Below are 14,751 nucleotides of genomic sequence, written 5' to 3'. Positions count from 1 at the left end.
TTCAGAGACAATGACTTTACCCCAGTCCTCAGCAGTCCAATCCCTGTACCTTTTGCAGAATATCAGTCTGTCCCTGATGTTTTTCATGGAGAGAAGTGGCTTCTTTTCTGCCCTTCTTGACACAAAGCCATCCTCCAAAAGCCTTCGCCTCACTGTGCGTGCATATGCACTCACACCTGCCTGCTGCCATTCCTGAGCAAGCTCTGTACTGGTAGTGCCCCGATCCCACAGCTGAATCAACTTTAGGAGATGGTCCTGGCGGTGCTGGACTGTCTTGGGCACCCTGAAGCATTCTTCACAACAATTGAACCGCTCTCATTGAAGTTCTTGATGATCCGATAAATGGTTGATTTAGGTGTAATCTTGCTTGCAGCAATATCTTTGCCTGTAAAGCCCTTATTGTGCAAAGCAATAATGGCACGTGTTTCCTTGCAGGTAACCATGATTGATAGAGGAAGAACAATGATTCCAAGCACCACCCTCCTCTTGAAGCTTCCAGTCTGTTATTCCAACTCAATCAGCATGACAGAGTGATCTCCAGCCTTGTCCTCGTCAACACTCACACCTGTGTTAACGAGAGAATCACTGACATGTCAGCTGGTCCTTTTGTGGCAGAGCTGAAATGCAGTGGAAATGTTTTTGGGGAATTCAGTTCATTTGCATGGCAAAGAGGGACTTTGCAATTAATTGCAATTCATCGGATCACTCATATGATTCTGGAATATATGCAAATTGCCATCATACAACTGAGGCAGCAGACTAAAAATTAATATTTGTGTCATTCTCAAAACTTTTGGCCACGACGGTAGTCGGTTTTAAAAAGGACCACTCTTGTCAAGCAATACAGCACAGGGTCTAGAACACTACACTTAGCTAACTGAAATCACCTCGAGCTCAACTTTTAAAAGGACTGGAAACTAACAGTACGTTTTGTGACTAAAGACACCATTTGTGTCCCACAAAATGTATTGTAAAATTTGACCCCGCGTCATTTAATATCCAATTTTTTACCTCAAATATAGATACCGGATTTCAGGCAACTAATTTTTTTTTAACCGGAAGGCTAGCCAACTATCCCGTAAACACTTTGGCTACAAAGTTGTATTTTTTAAACAAAATAGTTAGGTGGCCAATACCTGGGGACCATATGCCGACAATACAGGGACTTTTTTTGTTATTGGGTAAACAGAGTATCAAAAAGCTGAACGTATATTTGACATTTCAGTGAAAATGCTACTAATTGCTAACCCGTTAGCTAACATTTTTACGACACAATAATTACAAAACATTGATGGCTTGATCACAAGATAACACTGTTGAAGGTAATATATTTCTTAACCGCTGTTGAATATGCCAATAATACGGGGTGCTATGCTAAAGGGGTTGATCCATCAAAATAGTATAAAATCATACAGACACAAGAATATAGGACCACGACAAGTCCCATTTGAAAGGATTTTGCAAAAACCCTTTTCCACAGTATTTGCAATTTTGGTCGTATCCAAGACCTGCTGTTTTTATCATATTATTAAAGTCCACATACATGACAGAAAATGTTTACAGCTGACACAGAGCAGTCTTCGATCAGCGCAGAGAAAAGTATTTTAATAGAAAGCCATCTTATCAGAACTCCCTATAGGCCTGAATACCCACTGCTGTAATGGCAGATGAGTGAACAACCCCATCTCATCCCGACTCATATGGAAAACCAGGAAGGAAGGGAATACAAAGCAAGAGGAACAAACACATAGAATAGTTCCATACCAAAGAAAGCTCCCACTTCAGGGTCCAAAACACACTGGTCGTGGCAGAAAAAAACTATTGCAGCAAAGATGGAATTTCATTGGTTCGAGATGGCAGAATCATGGAACGTGTCTGAGTTAGGTTGCAATTCATTGGTGAATCGTGTTTTTGCCACGAGAAGTGTTTATGGACCCTTATAAGGAAAGGTACAACAACATAGAACAGACAAGAGGTAAATATCATCATAGTAAATTAAACATTTAATCTCAACCTTTGTAGCTCATTCTGCCCTTGAACAAGGCAGTTTACCCACTGTTCCCCGGTAGGCTGTCATTGTAAATAAGAATGTTCTTAACTGACTTGCCTAGTTAAATAAAGGTTAAATAAAAAATAAAAATAAAGCGATAGAGAACTTGATTTAAAACAAAATAAACATAACTATGTATTCCACTTGATCTGAGATGAAAGGGGTTTTCATACTTTGCAACTGTAGTAATGTCACTGTGCTACTATAGCAGATGGGTTACTGTTACTACGAAGAGTCTCAGTGGGTGGTAGCTGTTATTTCTTGTTTTAGTCAAACTTTCCCTTCATCTTGATCTGTTTCTTTTTAATAATGCATTTCCCATAGAAAGAGTTATCCCAACCTTTCTACAGATATGCATCACATATCTAAGACTAAAGATCCAAGCCTACATAAACTTACAGGATCTTTCTGCTGTAGGCGCAGGGGCCAGTTTCCCGGACAAGTCCTAGACTAAAAAGCATGTTCAACGCAGATACTGTGTCTAGGAATTCGGCCCTTAATAAGGAATTTAAAAGCTACCAAAAAAACATAGCCACGCAAACATGTACTATCCCATAGGAACCTCTAGTCAAGAAAGACTTTGTTGTGACCTATACTGTACTAGAGTCCACGGACCGTATCCACAATGCGTCTCAGAGTAGGAGTGCTGATCCAGGATCAGCAGTTGTGTCTGTTAGATAGTTGTGTCTGTATAGAATAAGATATGGACAGATCCTAGATCGGCACTTCTACTCAGACAATGTCAAACTAAACAGGAGACAGAAAGGACCTGTGGACATTTACTTTATGTCCTGATTAAGACTAACAGACAGGCCAATCAAATCAGAAGAGCAAAAAATATTCCTGTCAAGGATTGTCTAAGTAAAACCAATATACTTTATAGAGACCTTAAAGACATGCCCGGGTACTTTGGCGACTGGTAAGTATTTTTTAAATCTCCCGCTTTGGGCTGGATGTGTCAATGTGTTGCTCATACATGCATAATCTATGAGCAGAATTACAGTCTTACCTCAATTAGCCACGAAACCCAGAGTTTGAAAGTGACAGTTTTCTGGAAGCTGTGCAGCGCCATGTTCCCTACATTAACCTGCACGTGGGCCAGCACCCTATTAATTATTTGAGTTTCAACCAATGAGCTTCAATCCCTCAACATTTGACTGACAACTAGCAAGAAGCAAACCCAGCAGAGCAAGAGAAATGACGTGGTCGGCAATTTTCGGGACCATTTTTGGCTCGTGGGCGCTACTTAACTACTGGTTAAAAAGTATACAAAAGTACGGGAGAATATCTTTAAGGGAGAGTGTGCATTTGAGTGCTCAGTACAATCGTTTTGACAATCACTCTCACCATACTTGACATTGAAACACAGAGGGCTGTGGGAAAGAGTCATGGAAGCTCCAACAGACTGTGTGTGTGTGCGTTCAACATGCCTTTCAACAACAAAAGCAAATACAAGAAAGACGACATTCAAAATAGGCATATCCAAGAAGAAAACACAATGAAAAAACAGATTTCAACATTCCACCTTGTTAGTGGTATTACAGATATTATTTTCTCTTTTTTATTTTTTTTTTACAATAAAAATATTTGGCCATATCTCAAATCTTTTCTTCTTCTCAGGATCGGAAATGTCACCAAGAAAAGATAAGATAAGGACAAAGCAACATGACGCCACACTGCACCAGACCATGCAAACAACTTTCTGAACCCTTCCCTGGACTATACGCACTATAGTAGAGTAGAGTGAGACATTCGGCCTGGAAAAAACATTAGCATTGACTACATTACCCAGAATTCCTAGTTCCAGTATAGTCTCAAAAACGAGAGGCATTTATGGCTAAATGTTTTTTCTTTCTTTTAATGTTCATTCAAAATGTAGGAAAATGATAGTGATGGACTGTGATCTCGTTTTGTGCCATTGTCCCTTCCAGCTTTCAATGGTAAAACAGCAAAAACACACAAATCGATTTGGCAAGCTGATCAATTGGAGAGAGAACGACACACCAAACAGACAGACATGCAGAGAATTTAGCGACAGCCAATCACAGCGATGCTGAGGGGAGATGCAGAGCCAATCAAAACGACAGCAGAACAAAAACACAACAGAAACATCCTCAATGATCATCAACGTCCTCCGTGGTAGCAGGTTGTCTCAAACTCACGCACACACACCTTTTATCCAAAATATACTGCTAATAAATTTGTCATAACCTGCCACTACCCCACTGCCCCCTCATCCCCAACCATGTCTTGTTGCTAGTCCAGGTTGATTGACATCAAGTGACCATGCCCAGAAGCCCATCCAGAGGAAAGATTAACTACTGATATCACTGTCAGGGGATTACAGCAGAGTAGTGATATCACTGTCAGGGGACTACAGCAGAGTAGTGATATCACTGTCAGGGGACTACAGCAGAGTAGTGACATCACTGTCAGGGGACTACAGCAGAGTAGTGACATCACTGTCAGGGGACTACAGCAGAGTAGTGACATCACTGTCAGGGGACTACAGCAGAGTAGTGATATCACTGTCAGGGGACTACAGCAGAGTAGTGATATCACTGTCAGGGGACTACAGCAGAGTAGTGATATCACTGTCAGGGGACTACAGCAGAGTAGTGATATCACTGTCAGGGGACTACAGCAGAGTAGCCATATCGTTGGCAGGGGCCTACAGCAGAGTAGCCATATCGTTGGCAGGGGACTACAGCAGAGTAGTGATATCGTTGGCAGGGGACTACAGCAGAGTAGTGATATCACTGGCAGGGCAGGGGACTACAGCAGAGTAGTGATATCACTGGCAGGGCAGGGAACTACAGCAGAGTAGCGATATCGTTGGCAGGGGACTACAGCAGAGTAGCGATATCGTTGGCAGGGGACTACAGCAGAGTAGCGATATCGTTGGCAGGGGACTACAGCAGAGTAGCGATATCGTTGGCAGGGGACTACAGCAGAGTAGCGATATCGTTGGCAGGGGACTACAGCAGAGTAGCGATATCGTTGGCAGGGGACTAGAGCAGAGTAGCGATATCGTTGGCAGGGGATTACAGCAGAGTAGCGATATCGTTGGCAGGGGACTACAGCAGAGTAGTGATATCGTTGGCAGGGGACTACAGCAGAGTAGTGATATCGTTGGCAGGGGACTACAGCAGAGTAGCCATATCGTTGGCAGGGGACTACAGCAGAGTAGCGATATCGTTGGCAGGGGACTAGAGCAGAGTAGTGATATCACTGACAGGGGACTACAGCAGAGTAGTGATATCACTGGCAGGGCAGGGGACTACAGCAGAGTAGTGATATCGTTGGCAGAGGACTAGAGCAGAGTAGTGATATCACTGGCAGGGGACTACAGCAGAGTAGCGATATCGTTGGCAGGGGACTAGAGCAGAGTAGCGATATCGTTGGCAGGGGACTACAGCAGAGTAGCGATATCACTGGCTGGGCAGGGGACTACAGCAGAGTAGTGATATCGTTGGCAGGGGACTAGAGCAGAGTAGCGATATCGTTGGCAGGGGACTACAGCAGAGTAGCCATATCGTTGGCTGGGCAGGGGACTACAGCAGAGTAGTGATATCACTGGCAGGGGACTACAGCAGAGTAGTGATATCGTTGGCAGGGGACTACAGCAGAGTAGCGATATCGTTGGCAGGGGACTACAGCAGAGTAGCCATATCGTTGGCTGGGCAGGGGACTACAGCAGAGTAGCCATATCGTTGGCAGGGGACTACAGCAGAGTAGCCATATCGTTGGCAGGGGACTACAGCAGAGTAGCGATATCGTTGGCAGGGGACTACAGCAGAGTAGTGATATCACTGACAGGGGACTACAGCAGAGTAGTGATATCACTGGCAGGGGACTACAGCAGAGTAGTGATATCGTTGGCAGAGGACTAGAGCAGAGTAGTGATATCGTTGGCAGGGGATTACAGCAGAGTAGTGATATCATTGGCAGGGGACTACAGCAGAGTAGTGATATCGTTGGCAGGGGACTAGAGCAGAGTAGTGATATCGTTGGCAGGGGACTACAGCAGAGTAGCGATATCGTTGGCAGGGGACTACAGCAGAGTAGCGATATCGTTGGCAGGGGACTACAGCAGAGTAGCGATATCGTTGGCAGGGGACTACAGCAGAGTAGCGATATCGTTGGCAGGGGACTACAGCAGAGTAGCGATATCGTTGGCAGGGGACTACAGCAGAGTAGCGATATCGTTGGCAGGGGACTACAGCAGAGTAGCGATATCGTTGGCAGGGGACTACAGCAGAGTAGCGATATCGTTGGCAGGGGACTACAGCAGAGTAGCGATATCGTTGGCAGGGGACTACAGCAGAGTAGCGATATCGTTGGCAGGGGACTACAGCAGAGTAGCGATATCGTTGGCAGGGGACTACAGCAGAGTAGCGATATCGTTGGCCGGGGACTACAGCAGAGTAGCGATATCGTTGGCCGGGGACTACAGCAGAGTAGTGATATCGTTGGCAGGGGACTACAGCAGAGTAGCGATATCGTTGGCAGGGGACTACAGCAGAGTAGCGATATCGTTGGCAGGGGACGACAGCAGAGTAGCGATATCGTTGGCAGGGGACGACAGCAGAGTAGCGATATCTTTGGTAGGGGAGGAGACTACAGCAGAGTAGCGATATCATTGGCAGGGGAAGGGACTACAGCAGAGTAGTTATATCGTTGGCAGGGTAGGAGACTGCAGCAGAGTATTGATATCACTGCCAGGGAAGGAGACAGCAGTAGAGTAGTCAGTGGTCCTTGTCTGGTTAGATAGAGGGGATCTACCGGTCTCTTCAGTCCTGTGACTTGTTCCTGTACTGGCTGATGTTCTAGCTCGAGTTTGAGGGTGTTCATGGTCTCTCTCTGGTGGATCTACAGAGAGGTGGAGGGGAGCTTCTTGACACGTCGCTGGGCCAGGAAGGACGACTCAATGGGCTTGAGCTCCGGGGTGGGCTGGGAGCTCTTCAAGGCAGAGTAGGTGGCAGCCATCGCCCCCTGTGGGAAGAGAAGAGGTAGTGCAATGTTAAGACAACAGTTGAGGACAAATATTGTTGCAGCTATTAAAAAGTTAGGTCACATGGTGCTATTGGCAGAACAATTAACAATGTGTGTGCAACATGGCGCTCTAATGCCAACTTTTCAGACCTGTAATGAAATTGTCAGCTGAGTCCAGCAGAAATACACTACATGGCTAACAGTACGTTGACATGTGCTCATCGAACATCTCATTACAAAATCATGGGTATTAATATGGAGTTGGTCCCTCCTTTGCTGCTATAACAGTCTCCTCTCTTCTGGGAGAGATGTTGGAACATTGCTGCAGGTACTTCCTTCCATTCAGCAACATGAGCATTAGTGAGGTCAGGAGCTGATGTAGGGAGATTAGGCCTGGCTCACAGTCAGATTTAAAATTCATTACAAAGGTATTCGATTGGGTTGAGATCAGGGCTCTGTGCAGGCCAGTCAAGTTCTTCCACAACAATCTTGACAAACCATTTCTGTATGGACCTCGCTTTGTGCACTGGGACATTGTCATTATGAAACAGGAAAGGGCCTTCCCCAAACTTGACAGCACAGAATCATCTAGAATGTCATTGTATGCTGTAGCATTAAGACTTCCCTTCACTGGAACTAAGGGGCCAAGCCTGAACCATACAAACAGCCACAGACCAGTATTCCTCCTCCACCAAACTTTACAGGTGGCACTATGCATTGGGCAGGTAGCGTTCTCCTGGCATCCATTAAACCCAGATTCGTCCATCGGACTGCCAGATGGTGAAGGGCGATTCATCACTCCAGAGAATGTGTTTCCACTGCACCAGGGTTCAATGGCAGCTGACGCTTGGAGTTGCGTATGGTGATCATAGGCTTTTGTGCGGCTGCTCAGCCATGGAAAGCACAGCTGAGCATAAATTTAAATTATTTTATTTTACTGGACTGATGGTACCTGCATCTGATGGGCATGGTGTTTCAAAACGACTGACGATCGACCAGTCAATCACAAATTGACCCATTTGGTAACCACTGGTGTACAGTATAGCATGAGTCTAGTACCTTGACTAGCTTGGCATCCTGGTGCTGCAGCTGGCTGTTGGATAGCTTGTCCCTCTGGACAATCCAGGGGTGCTTGAGGACCTGCATTGCGGTCAGCCGCTGGTGAGGGTCCACATGAAGCATCTTAGACACCAGGTCCTATAAAGACACATAGCTGGGAGGTTAGATGAGTTCTAGATTATATACTGCACCTCCATCCTTGAAATGCGAACTGAAATACATTTAGTCATTGTTCCACTTCACTACATTGCAAAAATAAAATATATAAGCCAGCACAGTTCAGGTCGGCACGATCGCGTGATAAGTTGTGTCACCCAGCAAGTCCTAGTCAGTCCTACAGTACCTTCGCTGCTTCCGACACGGCATCCCAGTTGCCTCCAGTCAGGGTGAAGTGACCGCTGCCTATCCTGCTCAGGATCTCATCTGGAGTGTCCTCGGGCCCGTTGGCAAATGGCGTGAAGCTGAGGGGGAGAGAGGGAGTGAGCACCAGTCAAATGAGAATGAATGTGTATGTATATATGTAAGTGAGTGATTGAGAACATAACATTTTGTTGGAGTGGGATACAGTGCACAGCTATATGAGTGACATGTGGTGTGTTCCTTACCCAGCCAGCATGGTGTACAACAACACTCCCAGACTCCATATGTCACAGCCCTCGTCATAGCCCTGACGCTTTAACACCTAGAACCCACACAGCATTATGTCACAACACATCATCTGGGTGGAGCTATACACCAAAGGCAATAAAGTGCGTTGACAAGGACACTAGCCTATCGATGCCCCCTATCGGACAGAGCTCATGGGCGGACATACCCCCTCAGTGACGCGGCTTCCTCCTATGTCCCGCGAAATTAGAACACTGCAACATCAAAAACGCTCCCGTGACTTTAAACATGTTTAACCATCTATATGGTAACGTTCATGTCGATACATATTTAGTTACCTTAAGACGGATGTGTCTCAACAAAGCCCAAATACTCTTTTGACCCAGGCGAAATAGACCTCGGGTGAAAGTTTCAATTGAAACAGTGAACCTTCTTTCAGCTTGGAAAGGACATTCAATAGATTTCAGAAATTTCCATCTTGAAGAAAGAATGAGGGGAGGGATTTACTGTGTCATCTCAGTGCCATGGACCGGGTTGAGGGTAAAACATTACCATGTTACTCAATGGCATTGTTTGCTATGGGGAATGCTAAACAAACATGCTAAACAAACATGCTAAACAAACATGCTAAACAAACATGCTAAACAAACATGCTAAACAAACAGAGAAATTGTTCGGCCTCTTCGTGGAATTAGACCACCAATCGTTCGCTAGACCATACAGTGCATTCAGAAACTATACACACACATATATACAGTGGGGGGAAAAAAAGTATTGTCAGCCACCAATTGTACAAGTTCTCCAACTTAAAAAGATGAGGCCTGTAATTTTCATCATATGTACACTTCAAAGATGACAGACAAAATAAGAAAAAAAAATTCCAGAAAATCACATTGTAGGATTTTTAATGAATTTATTTGCAAATTATGGTGGAAAATAAGTATTTGGTCACCTACAAACAAGCAATATTTCTGGCTCTCACAGACCTGTAACTTCTTCTTTAAGAGGCTCCTCTGTCCTCCACTCGTTACCTGTATTAATGGCACCTGTTTGAACTTGTTATCAGTATAAAAAGACACCTGTCCACAACCTCAAACAGTCACACTCCAAACTCCACTATGGCCAAGACCAAAGAGCTGTCAAAGGACACCAGAAACAAAATTGTAGACCTGCTGGGAAGACTGAATCTGCAATAGGTACGCAGCTTGGTTTGAAGAAATCAACTGTGGGAGCAATTATTAGGAAATGGAAGACATACAAGACCACTGATAATCTCCCTCGATCTGGGCGCTCCACGCAAGCTCTCACCCTGTGGGGTCAAAATTATCACAAGAACGGTGAGCAAAAATCCCAGAACCACACGGGGGGGACCGAATGAATGACCTGCAGAGAGCTGGGACCAAAGTAACAAAGCCTACCATCAGTAACACACTACACCGCCAGGGACTCAAATCCTGCAGTGCCAGACGTGTCCCCCTGCTTAAGCCAGTACATGTCCAGGCCCGTCTGAAGTTTGCTAGAGAGCATTTGGATGATCCAGAAGAAGATTGGGAGAATGTCATATGGTCAGATGAAACCAAAACATACCTTTTTGGTAAAAACTCAACATGTCGTGTTTGGAGGACAAAGAATGCTGAGTTGCATCCAAAGAACGCCATACCTATGGCATGGGGTTGGAAACATCATGCTTTGGGGCTGTTTTTCTGCAAAGGGACCAGAACGACTGATCCGTGTAAAGGAAAGAATGAATGGGGCCATGTATCGTGAGATTTTGAGTGAAAACCTCCTTCCATCAGCAAGGGTGTTGAAGATGAAACGTGGCTGGGTCTGTCAGCATAACAATGATCCCAAACACACTGCCCGGGCAACGAAGGAGTGGCTTCGTAAGAAGCATTTCAAGGTCCTGGAGTGGCCTAGCCAGTCTCCAGATCTCAACCCCATAGAAAATCTTTGGAGGGAGTTGAAAGTCCATGTTTCCCAGCAACAGCCCCAAAACATCACTGCTCTAGAGGAGATCTTTGTGACTTACAGAAAACGTTTGACCTCTGCCATTGCCAACAAAGGGTATATGACAAAGTATTGAGATAAACTGTTGTTATTGACCAAATACTTATTTTCCACCATAATTTGCAAGTAAATTCCTTAAAAATCCTACAAAGAGATTTTCTGGATTTTTTTCTTCTCATTTTGTCTGTCATAGTTGAAGTGTACCTATGATGAAAATTACAGGCCTCTCTCACATTTTTAAGTGAGAGAACTTGCACAATTGGTGGCTGACTAAATACTTTTTTGCCCCAATGTATATAAATAAATAACTGAAATATCACATTTACATAAGTATTCAGACCCTTTATTCTGTACTGTGTTGAAGCACATTTGGCAGCGTTTACAGCTTCATGTCTTTTTGGGTATGACGCTACAAGCTTGGCACGCCTGTATTTGGGGAATCTTTCCCATTATTCTCTGCAGATCGTCTCAAGCTCTGCCAAGTTGGACGGGGAGCGTTGCTGCACAGCTATTTTCAGGTCTCTACAGAGATATTAGACAGGGTTCAAGACGGCCAGCATCCCAGAGTCACCTCTTCACTGTCGACTTTGAGACCGGTGTTTTGCATGTACTAGATAATAAAGCTGCCAGTTGAGGACTTGAGGCATCTTTCTCAAACTAGACACTAATGTACTTGTCCTCTTACTCAGTTTGGCACCGGGGCCTCCCACTCGTCTTTCTATTCTGGGTAGAGTTTCTTGGCAATTTCTCACATGGAATAGCCTTCATTTCTCAGAACAAGAAAAGACTGATGAGTTTCAGAAGAAAGGTCTTGGTTTCTGGACATTTTGAGCCTGTTATCGAACCCACAAATTCTGACAAGACCAGGTTTATTTCTTCTTTAAATCAGAACAGTTTTCAGCTGTGCTAAAATAACTGCAAAAGGGTTTTCTAATCATCAATTAGCCTTTCACAACGATAAACTTAGTCATCTACAACATCTACACTGCATTTCTGATCAATTTGATGTTATTTTAAAAATTGACAAAATATTTGCTTTTCTTTCAAAAACAAGGCCATTTCTAAGTGACCCCAAACTTTTGAATGGTAGTGTACACGCACACACACTATATAAAAGGATGCACGATATATCGGTGAACATATCGGAATAGGCCGTATTCTAATTCCTCATTCTAACGCCACCGATTCTGTCACAACATTGGAGTGCGCATGCCCATTCTGACTTCGTCAATGCTATGCTAACCAGTTAGCTATCAGCTAGTGTGCGACAGTGCCGACTAGTTTCTATGGAGTGAAGATGGCCCCTTTTCCCGACGAGGTGGATGTTTTTTACTGGCCCACATTGGCGAATGAAACAGTTGCCCTTGACAACAGTGGGCCCTGGGAACAAAACTGCCCACACAGGCTGTGAACAAAACTGCCCACACAGGCTGTGAACAAGTGATTCGGTGGCATTCTCTCTTTACTGTGTTGCCACCAAGCTCGATGCTAGGTACAAGGACCGCTACTTCGATGCAGACAAGAAACAGGGTGAAATGTTACATACAGAGCTGGACAAGATGGAAACGGACACAGTAACAGTGCACACCGAGGATGAGGCCACCGACAGACAGAGCTGAAACTTCACTGCTTTACATGTATGATGCAATCCTGGTTGAGAATGAAACGACGAAACAGCACAGCAAGTAAGTGAAAGAAATAGGTTTTGATTATGTTTCACTGGTAAATGGGGACATACGTAAATGCCAACAATATATATATATATTTTGGTCAGTGTGTGTTTAACCTTTATTTAACTAGGCAAGTTAGTTAAGAACAAATTCTTAATTACAATGACGGCCTACCGCAGCCAAACACGGACGACGCTGGGCCCTATGGGACTCCCAATTATGACCAGATGTGATACAGCCTGGATTTGAACCAGGGACTTTAGTGACACCTCTTGCACAGTGATGCTGTGTCCATGTGTGTGTGTTAACTATTTAACTGTACAAGAATGTTTAAAAGTCTGCTAAAATGTTAAATACTGGGGTTTTTTTGTCAAGGAAAATATTGGATATCGTATCGGCCAAAAATGTAATATTGGTGGATCAATAATCTCGCTCGCTATGGTTTATTTTCTATTAAAACTCCCCAAATAGCTTATGATAGGGGGCATTGATGCGCTATGCATGTATTAATCATCATCATCATAATGACAAACACACTCTCACAGGCCTTACCTCCGGGGCTACAAAGTTAGCGGTGTAGCATGGAGTCATGAGCAGGCCGTTGTCAGCTCTCAGCTGCTTGGCAAAACCAAAGTCACAGATCCGGATAGACTCAGAGTTCCCCGACTCATCTACATAAAGGATGTTACTGGGCTTTAGATCCCTGTGGACAACCTGGCGAAGAGGAGAGGGTAGGAAGAGCGAGGAGAGGAGGGTAGGAAGAGCGAGGAGAGGAAGGGAGGAGAGAGTAGAAGGGGGAGAAAGAGGAGAAAGGAGGGGGTGAGGGAGAGAGAGGAGAGGAAGAGAGGAGGTACAGGAGGAAGAGAGGAGAGGGTAGGGGAAGAAGAGAGAGGGGGGGCAGGGCAGGATAGCAGAGAGGACAGGATGAGAGAATTGATTAATTAATAAAGATTAAATGTGAATGCAAAAATAATCTACTTCAACTGCACACTTTGCACGAGAGATATATATATATATATATACATACACACACAGAGTATATATATACACACAGTAGCAGTCAAAAGTTTGGACACACCCACTCAAGGGTTTTTCTTTATTTTTTATTTTTTCTACATTGTAGAATAATAGCAAAGACATCAACTATGAAATATACTCATATGGAATCATGTAGTACCCCCCCAAAAAGTGTTAAAAACCATCAAACGCTATGATGAAACTGTCTCTCATGAGGACCGCCACAGGAAAGAAAAACCCAGAGTCACCTCTACTGCAGAGGATAAGTTCATTAGTTACCAGCCTCAGAAATTTCAGCTCAAATAAATAATTCATAGAGTTCAAGTAACAGACCTCTCAATATCAACTGTTCAGAGGAGACTGTGTGAATCAGGACTTCATGCTCGAATTGCTGCTAAGAAACCACTACTAAAAAGACACCTATAAGAAGAAGAGACTTGTTTGGGCCAAGAAACACAAACAATGGACATTAGACCAGTGGAAATCTGCTTTTGGTCTGATTGAGTTCAAATTTGAGATTTTTGGTTCCAACCTCCGTGTCTTTGTAAGACGCAGAGTAGGCGAACGGATGATCTCTGCATGTGTGATTCCCACCGTGAAGCATGGAGGAGGTGGCGTGATGGCGCTTTGCTGTTGACACCGTCAGTGATTTATTTAGAATTCAAGGCACACTTATCCAGCATGGCTACCACAGCATTCTGCAGCAATACAGCATCCCATCTGGTTTGGGCTTAGCGGGACTATGATCCATAGGTGTTATTTCATAGTTGTGATGTCTTCACTATTATTGTACAATGTAGAAAATAGTAAAAAATAAATTAAAACCCATGAATGATTAGGTGTCCAAATGTATGACTGGTACTATATATTTTAAAGAATGAATATTAGAACACAGAGAAAAAACAACATACTAAGAATAAGGAGGAATATCAAACTACTGTTTAAGTCCATAGTGACCAGTCTGTTACAGTGTGTAGATGAGTGTCTCACCCCCTGTGCGTGGAGGTATTCTACAGTCTTGGTGATGGTGTGGAGCACGGAGCTGGCTTCTCGCTCAGAGAAGATCTTCTGTTTGAGGATCCGGTCCAGCAGCTCCCCACCTCTCATCAGCTCTGTCACCAGATACACCTGCTTCCCATTGTCATACACCTGACAGAAGGAGAGAACACATGGATGGCTTAGTGTGTGTGTGTGCGTGCGGGTGCGTGCGGGTGCGTGCGGGTGCGTGCGTACTCACGTCTTTCAGGGTGATGATGTTGGGGTGCTGGCCGTATCTCAACAGGATCTCAATCTCCTCTGAGGGGTCTGTCATGGTCTTGTCAATCACCTGACAATAACACAATATTA

At 44.4% G+C, this 14,751-nt stretch overlaps 1 protein-coding gene across 4 annotated transcripts in view; it reads right to left on the bottom strand.

Moving 5' to 3' along the window:
* Window positions 1–1,584: 1,584 nt before the first annotated feature.
* Window positions 1,585–14,751, bottom strand: part of LOC118362266 (ribosomal protein S6 kinase 2 alpha-like) — an 85,603-nt gene continuing 72,436 nt past the window's right edge. For all 4 annotated transcript variants that reach the window (XM_052485842.1, XM_052485844.1, XM_052485845.1 and 1 more), the window contains 7 exons: window positions 14,642–14,731; window positions 14,395–14,553; window positions 12,940–13,101; window positions 8,710–8,786; window positions 8,448–8,565; window positions 8,105–8,242; window positions 1,585–7,045 (listed from right to left, as the gene is read on the bottom strand). In XM_052485842.1, coding sequence (XP_052341802.1) covers window positions 6,923–7,045; window positions 8,105–8,242; window positions 8,448–8,565; window positions 8,710–8,786; window positions 12,940–13,101; window positions 14,395–14,553; window positions 14,642–14,731 — 867 coding nt within the window. In that variant the 3' untranslated portion in view covers window positions 1,585–6,922. The remainder of the gene's footprint in view (window positions 7,046–8,104; window positions 8,243–8,447; window positions 8,566–8,709; window positions 8,787–12,939; window positions 13,102–14,394; window positions 14,554–14,641; window positions 14,732–14,751) is intronic.

Source organism: Oncorhynchus keta, chromosome 29 (genome assembly GCF_023373465.1).
Source record: "Oncorhynchus keta strain PuntledgeMale-10-30-2019 chromosome 29, Oket_V2, whole genome shotgun sequence".
In the NCBI taxonomy this organism is placed as follows: Eukaryota; Metazoa; Chordata; class Actinopteri; order Salmoniformes; family Salmonidae; genus Oncorhynchus; species Oncorhynchus keta.
This window is presented reverse-complemented; position numbering and strand designations above follow the sequence as displayed.